The 8,208-nt window shown below is 40.1% G+C and overlaps 1 protein-coding gene across 1 annotated transcript; it reads right to left on the bottom strand.

Annotated features, from left to right (window-relative positions):
- Positions 1 to 1,112: 1,112 nt before the first annotated feature.
- Positions 1,113 to 4,066, bottom strand: tmem271 (transmembrane protein 271). Its single transcript, XM_077224183.1, has one exon. It carries the CDS (start codon positions 3,798 to 3,800, stop codon positions 3,012 to 3,014), a length of 789 nt encoding a protein of 262 aa, XP_077080298.1. The 5' UTR covers positions 3,801 to 4,066; the 3' UTR covers positions 1,113 to 3,011.
- Positions 4,067 to 8,208: the final 4,142 nt, after the last annotated feature.

The following is an 8,208-nucleotide window of genomic DNA, read 5'->3' as shown; positions in this document are numbered from 1 at the left end:
CGTAAAAAAAAAAAAACGTTGGCATTTATAATAATTTAAAACAAAGTTCTATTTCTAGGTGACTAATTAAATATGCACTACTTTTCAAAAGTTTGGGTTCACTAAGATTTTTTTTTTTTAAGAAATTAATACTTTTATTCAACAAGGACGCATTAAATTGATCAAAAGTTACAGTAAAGACATTTATATTGTTACATGAAATGTGCATCAGCACAACTGTTAATAATAATCATAAATGTTTCTTGAGCATCAAATCATCATATTATAGTGATTTCTGAAGGATCATGTGACACTGAAGACTGGAGTAATGATGCTGAAAATTCAGCTTTGATCACAGGAATAAATTACACTTTAATATGTATTTACATAGAAAACAGCAGTTTTTAAATGCAATAATATTTCACTGTTTTAACTGTATTTTGATCAAATAAATGCAGCCTTGGTGAGCAGAAGAGACTTCTTTAAGAAGTAAACGAGATTCTTGTGATGTTTTCGCCTCCATTTTAGCTTTTTCGAGCATCTCAAATCATATAAGAAGTTCTTCAGTACAGCTGTCATTAATGCAAAGACGCACCAAATACTGAGACATTCTCAAAGTCATGTCATTTTTTCTGCTGACAATATCTTATGAGTAATAAAATAAAAAGCCAGCAAAACAGAAGCATGTTCACTAGAGATCTCAGAGTTTGATGTCCGCCTCAGACAAAAGCTCGTCTTTCATCAGAAAAAGCCTCATCAGAGGTTTTGTCGTCGTGCCAAAGTGTATAATATCCACTCAGAATAATTAGGCATATTGTGATGCATATAATACCTCAGATGAAAAGCGCAATTCTTTGTACAATGTCCCTTTGGCATCCAGTGAAATCTCTTCAAAGAGATCGTTCTAAAACGCTAAACTGAAACGTATGCATTTGTTTGTTGCATTAAACAACCAGCTTTTGCTTTGTGCACCAGATCAGACTTGACAAACCAAGCAAATTTGCATTTCAAAGACTGGTTTGTTACATATCTAATTACACACAGGTAGAAACAGGGTCAAGAAACCATGGCAACACCTGCTGGAGGAAGAACACACACCGTCACGAGTCCAGCCTGGACTCAACACCAGGAGAGAGAGAGAAAACACACCTTTTATTCAGGAGCTGAACATACGCAATATGAGGGAAAACATACATGGGCATCCCTAGTCAAAAAAGTCAGGATTCACAATGAAATTTCAATCAATCGTACAGGATAAACTGTGGTTTTCATTCTTAATGCTTCTTGGATTTTTTTGGATTTCTTGCTACTGACAGCAGCGTTATTATAATGAACAAAAGCCTGGTGACACTTCACCTAACGCCACTAGAAAGTCATTTTAATGCATTAGTAGTGATGCATTGCACCTTATAATGCGTTGAATGATAACTGCAACCATAACAGATTATAAATACACCTTTATTTTAATGCATTTTAACTTTGGTTACAATTATTTATGAAAATATATAGTGTATTATAATGCATTTATGAAGGCCCTAATAAGACATGAAGGCTTTAAGTAAAACAGTTTCATCACTTGAAATTAAATCAACTTTAACCGAAATAAAATATATAAAACCTTAAACTTAGGTTTTAACTATTAACTTCAGCTAGATGCCAACGCAACATTCCTCATTTTCATCGAGTTGATGTTCTAAAATAACTAAAACTGTTATGATAGAGGTCCTACATGAGCATTTTATTCTGTTGGCATAATAATCATAATATTTATATTGCGTATTGCATCATAATAGTCCTATTGGGAAATTCTTTTTGTTTTGTGTTCTATTGGAATGATGTAAAATAACAACAGTAACAGAATAATAATATAACCAACATTCCAATTGGAATTCTGTACAAAAGGATTCGATCAAAAAACATTTGAATAATTGTTTGACTGTTTATTTAATCACCAGTCTGGTTTGAAGTGTTGTCCGTAATCTCTAATGAACATACTAGACTAGAGGATAACCATACAACTCCAGAAACTCACAAGCTGGACATAAAATATGTTCCAGCTGAACATGTTCTCCTATTACTCTGGAACAACATGATTCAGAAACACTTTTCACTAATAATCTCACAATGTTCTGTCTGATGGGTAACGCCGGTCATTTTAATGTCAGCAACAGCCGTGTCTTTCTGTCTGAAACATCAGATGAAGAGATTATTAACAAATCATGAGACTCTCATTTTAGACCTTTCAGAAGAAAACTCCTGTTTGGAATCATAATAGTTAGAATACTATTAAAAAATTATTATTGGTTCTAAATCATAGCACAAATCACACACACACACACACACACACACACACACACACACACACACACACACACACACACACACACACACACACACACACACACACACACACACACTTCTCATTTAATTTTTTCGCTCATTTTTTTTCGTTTTGTTCCCTGCTGGAATACTGTAAGACAGATCCTATGGTCATTCGCTTCCCAATTGCAACAAAAAATTCCTGCAGAATCCTCTACACAAACCTTTTTGACTAGAGATGAACTGGGAATACAATCAATCAGGAAGGGCAAAAACAAAAACTTACATGATGCATACTTCTATCACGTTTACCTTCTCATATGTTCTTTTTGCTCAGTTGGTAACTTCTTTTTGTTTTGTGCCCTGCTGGAATACTGTAAGAAAATCAAGATCCTTTAGGACAGATTCCAAACTATGACAAAAATTCCAATGGGAATCCTGTACACACAAACCTTTGGGATTTTGACATGGGATGAACCGAGAATACAATCAGTCAGTCAGAAAGGTCAAAAACAAAAAAACAAATGTTGCACATAATCCTTACAGCACGTTTACCTTCTCATAGGTTTGTCCTGTAGTTTATGCACAACTGAGTGTCGACTGTAACCTCTGACGAATAAAAAGTACATTAGGCAACTATAAATAAACGTGCCAATTCCAAGTTCAGCGTGATTGTCAGTGCAAAACGGTTCCTCGTCTATAGCTCTCCTCGGCTATTTGCTGCTCTCTTCTCCAGGGAATATGTCATCGTATGCAGGAGGCATCTCGCTGTGAAGCGGGTAAGAAAACGGGTACGAGTGATTAAGCTCCGGATTGGTGGGCGAAAAGCCCGGTAACTCCATGCACGGGTGACCCCTGCTCTGCACCTCTCCGTCCGCCTCGTCCAACGCGTGAAACACCCCCAGGTTGATGTAGGACACCGGCTGAAACTCCGTTACCGTGAAGTCTTGGTCCTCGTTGAGGATAATGCGCGCGCTCCGACGCTGCGTCCTGCGTCTCCGGCGAAACCGCGCCGCGTGGTAACGCTTAATAATAATCAGGTTCATCAGCCCTAGTAGGCACTCCAGAGTGTTAAGTACAGTGGAGACCACCAGACCCCGCTGGTACACCTTGAGCCCCTCGCACGCCGGGTTTACATCCACAGAGTCCGCGCAATAGTGCGCGTATTTCCTCTCCACCAGGGACACCGTATCGCCATCCACCACCGCGCCCGAAAACGCAGTGAGAACCCCTAGAAGAAACACTAAAATCCCAAAGAGGAAGAAATTCGCACACCTGGGCTTCCCCCTGCAAAATACCAGCGCAACTCCCATCAGAACCTGCCCGACAGCCACTAAAATGCCCGAGTAAAACGCGCCGGCCGCGGTGCCCAGATGGAAGTGCGCTCGCACCCTGGAGCCCAACGCGATGCATTTGAATCCCACGATCACCGCGCTCACGGCACACACGAAAAGCACACAGCTGGAGACGATAGTGCACAGTCCTTTGCCACTCAGCTTCATTATAATCCTCCTCTGCCTCCTTCATCCTCCTTTGTCCTCCTCGTCAGCTCCTCTGGAAGCGCTGTCGGCTGGTGACATGACTCGCCGGTGTTTGCGCTTCGCTTGTAGGATCTCCGACTCGCGCTTATTAATTATGGATATGCTCCTTCTGCGGTAACGGCCCCCTAAATCCAACCCAGAGGTGATGGTCACCTTCATGACCCTGTCTCTCCATCCATCGAGACCCCGAAGGAGATGAAGCGCATCCCTCGCGCCTGATGCTGGAGAGACTCTCTCTCTCTCTCTCTCTCTCTCTCTCTCTCTCTCTCTCTCTCTCTCTCTCTCTCTCATGCAGCACTGAGACTGAACATGTGCTGGAGGCTGGAGATCAGGGGAAAGCGATCCGACCCCTACTGGTCTCACTTGCTAAGTACTGAATGTGTCACACGGTGTTCTTAGTGTTGTCACGCTTATAAATTACCGACTCAGTTTAAAAATAACAACAATAACAGCAAGTCATGATCAGGCGCTCTAAATATATATAGTCAAACCAAAAATTATTCAGACACCAGATATAATTAGTGATTTTTTTTTTTAGTAGAAGGTGCAGGGCACTATAGTCGTTTATGTAAGTGAGGATAGCAAAATAAAGTAAACTGTGACATATTATACCCAGAAATTCTTCATACAGTGACTACCAGTAAAATGTTAAAATTATTCAGACACTTTGAGCTGATCATGTTTTGCTGAAAGGTTTTTTCTTTAATTGCTAATGCGACGTTTTTGCTTGTCTTTGACGCATTGCTTGGTAACTGGTTGATCTCAAATCAAACACGTCCATTTTTTCAATTTAACATTTCACTCAAATTGTTAAAAAAATTGTTAAATAAAAGCACTTAGAGGGTTTTGGACCACACATGGTAGTTAATGCACAAATCAGAATGAAAATGTTTAAATGCATAAAAGATTTTTTCATATTTCATATATTTCACAAGTGTATATTTTAAGTGAGCTTATGCTTAAAACAAGAGAAAAACATCTGGCAATGGGGTCAGGAAAATAATCTTAATTCAAAGAGAAACAAGTTTTTTTTTCCTGACCCAATTGGCAGATTTTTTTTTTCTTGTTTCAAGCATAAACTCACTTCATTTCAGCACATTTTCAGAAAACAAGTCCTGATATCTAAAGTTATTTTGCTTCTCCAGTAAATGTATCTTGATTGAAAAACATTTAGATATTTGTTCTGGAAAACAAGACAGAAATACTGAGGAAGAAACACTTTTTTTTTTTTGCAGTGTAGATGTTTCAGCATCATAAGTTTTTCTAATTTTTAATCACTAGCTCACTAGACCTGCAGTGTGATGGGGAATTTCACAACAGAATTAGAACAATATTAATCTAGTCTTTCAAATAATGTAAGGTCATTAGAGCTGCATGCAAAATGATTATAAAATAATCAGCAAAATGCTGTTTAAAGGTGCAGTGTGTGATTTTTAGCGGCATCTAGTGGTGAGGTTACGAATTGCAACCAACAGAAGTTACGGTGGCCGACAGGAAGTGATGTCGTCGTCTGAGACCGCAGAGAATAGCAGTTCAGCAATGAGGTTTCTTTACAAGAATAAATTAAGAAATTATATTTACTTAATTATTCAGTAAAACTATATGTTATTGTGAATATTATTGTTACTTGTTCATCATTGTGTCAGTGTTTTATTTCGCTTAACTAAGCTTGCTTCCTTGCACTAGTAACGAAACGCGTTTGTCAGTTTAGGGCCACCGTAGAAACATGTCGGCGCATTTCAATGATCGGGAACCCGCGGTGTGTGTAGACAGAAACTGCTCATTATAAGGTAATACAAATATAACGGTTCATTAAGTAAGTCTTTATACACCACTGAAAACTTCTTTTTCAAGGTAGTGAGGAAACACGCTCTGTAGCGCTGTGTGTGTGTTCGCTGTAGCGCTGTGTGTTCGCTGTAGCGCTGTTTGTTCGCTGTAGCGCTGTGTGTGTGTTCGCTGTAGCGCTGTGTGTTCGCTGTAGCGCTGTGTGTGTGTTCGCTGTAGCGCTGTGTGTTCGCTGTAGCGCTGTGTGTTCGCTGTAGCGCTGTGTGTGTGTTCGCTGTAGCGCTGTGTGTGTGTTCGCTGTAGCGCTGTGTGTTCGCTGTAGCGCTGTGTGTGTGTTCGCTGTAGCGCTGTGTGTGTGTTCGCTGTAGCGCTGTGTGTGTGTTCGCTGTAGCGCTGTGTGTTCGCTGTAGCGCTGTGTGTTCGCTGTAGCGCTGTGTGTGTGTTCGCTGTAGCGCTGTGTGTGTGTTCGCTGTAGCGCTGTGTGTTCGCTGTAGCGCTGTGTGTGTGTTCGCTGTAGCGCTGTGTGTGTGTTCGCTGTAGCGCTGTGTGTGTGTTCGCTGTAGCGCTGTGTGTTCGCTGTAGCGCTGTGTGTGTGTTCGCTGTCGGCTACGCTAGAAACATGACCACACAATATGTCGACCTCCATAGAAGGGGGCGCCCGCGGTTATGGAGATATAAATGTTCATTCTAAGCTAATAAATACATAATGGTTCATAATGCAAGGTCTTTATACACCACTGAAAACATAGTTATGGATCTTATATTGCATTTCTGTCAATAGATCCTCAGAAATATTACACAATGCACCTTTAAAACAGTTTGAGAAGTTTTAGCACACCACACTGCACATGTCTATTCGCTAAAAGTTTGCCAATTATGAAATTGTGCACTTGAAATGAAATGTCAAAAAAATCTAAGTCCTACAATCTTTTTCAGAATTCATTTTCAAAATTCAGACAGTCTAGAGTGTTTTCATGTGGTTCAACGTCATCTCTAATGCACCTATTTGCAAAATGGGAAGAAGTCGTCACAAAGGCTGTATTTTTCAGAGCAGGACCTCTTCGAACGGTTGTGTGTTTCTTCAGCGAGTCTCTGCGTCAGTCACCTCTAAAAGATATTCTGATGTGCAGATGATTCATCTTTTACGGGCTCTTTAGAGCAGACGTGTCCCGCATGCGCAACCACACGCATCCTATTTTTGGGAGAGCCTTGTGTGTCGCAGCAAGTGATGTTGAAAGGTGTTTGATGGCAGTGGATTTTCATCTGCGCGCACACACACACACACACACACACACACACACACACACACACACACACACACACACACACACACACACACACACACACACACACACACACACACACACACACACACCCCAGAGACGGAGGCGCAGACGGAAAATTGACTCTTTGTCTCACAAATGAGCATATTGCACCAAATCCGCATGAACACATTGAGCTCTGCTGCTTCTAGAGTCATGCTTTTATATCATATGGAGCAGACAAACTCCTATCAGCATGTCCCATGTCTCCACAAATCCAAGAGTGAAATAAACATGTACAGTGCAGGAAAGTTCGTGCACTTTGCAACTTGTTAAAATTGTAATGATGCTTTTGGCAAATGAATGCAACCAGACAGTGCAAAATATAGTTATTCTTGGTTACAGAAATCCGTCTGAATACGTATTAAAGGGATCCTTTTTTAAAGTCTTGATGTTGTTTTGGGGTTTATTATAGGTTTTCATGCTTGAATGTTCAAAAAACACCCTATTTTTTCACATATTTGACATTGTTGCAACTCCTTTCTTCCCAGTCTGTCAGTAACGCGTCCTGCACACCATCATAACTCACTGGGAAACTACCATAGTGCGATACATCGTTGATTTGTCATAGTGCAGTAATAACTACTTTTAATTAATCCATTTGAGATCGAATTAATGCTAAATGTTCTGCTATATATTTTGGCCATGGCATCTCAGGACTATTCCTCATTTTTCTCATTTATTTTGCTTTATTTGCAGATTCAATCATAGGCTCGTTCTTACATAGAGCACATGCGCTTTAAATCTCTTGACAAACTAAAAGATTTGAAATAAAAGATATAGATTGTACTGAATTGCTAGGATTTATCTTAAGCAAAATAATTACCTATAATGCCAGTCTATTTGCCATAAATTACGGCCATGGTAAACTATTCTTCTAAGCACAGCTCGAGATCTGTCCTTTGCGATGCTGTTTGCAAATGCCCCGCCCCTAACTCAACCAGGCCCCGCCCCTTTATTCTGCATATGAATTATTTAAATGAAGAATATTGTGATGTGTTCGTTCCCGGAAGAAACTCAAGACTACAATGGAGGCGTTTCAGGAGTTCAGAAACACTGATGAACATGGAATGAACATGGAAAAAAGCACAATATCTCCTCTTTAAAGAAAAAATGGTATTGATAGTCGGAGCTAAAAGTTCATACGAAGTGACGTGAAGTTGAGAAGTGAAATGAAGTCTGGTAATTTCAGGACTGGCTGATTCCCTCAAGCCTCCTGCCGAGAGGAAGGCTGTTACTCCGTTCCCTGGAGAAACCAGTTT

Source organism: Siphateles boraxobius, unplaced genomic scaffold (assembly GCF_051911475.1).
Source record: "Siphateles boraxobius isolate OS27281-9 unplaced genomic scaffold, OSU_SipBor_1 123, whole genome shotgun sequence".
Lineage (NCBI taxonomy): Eukaryota > Metazoa > Chordata > Actinopteri > Cypriniformes > Leuciscidae > Siphateles > Siphateles boraxobius.
The sequence above is the reverse complement of the archived record's forward strand: the minus strand, read 5'-3'. Positions and strand labels throughout refer to the sequence as shown.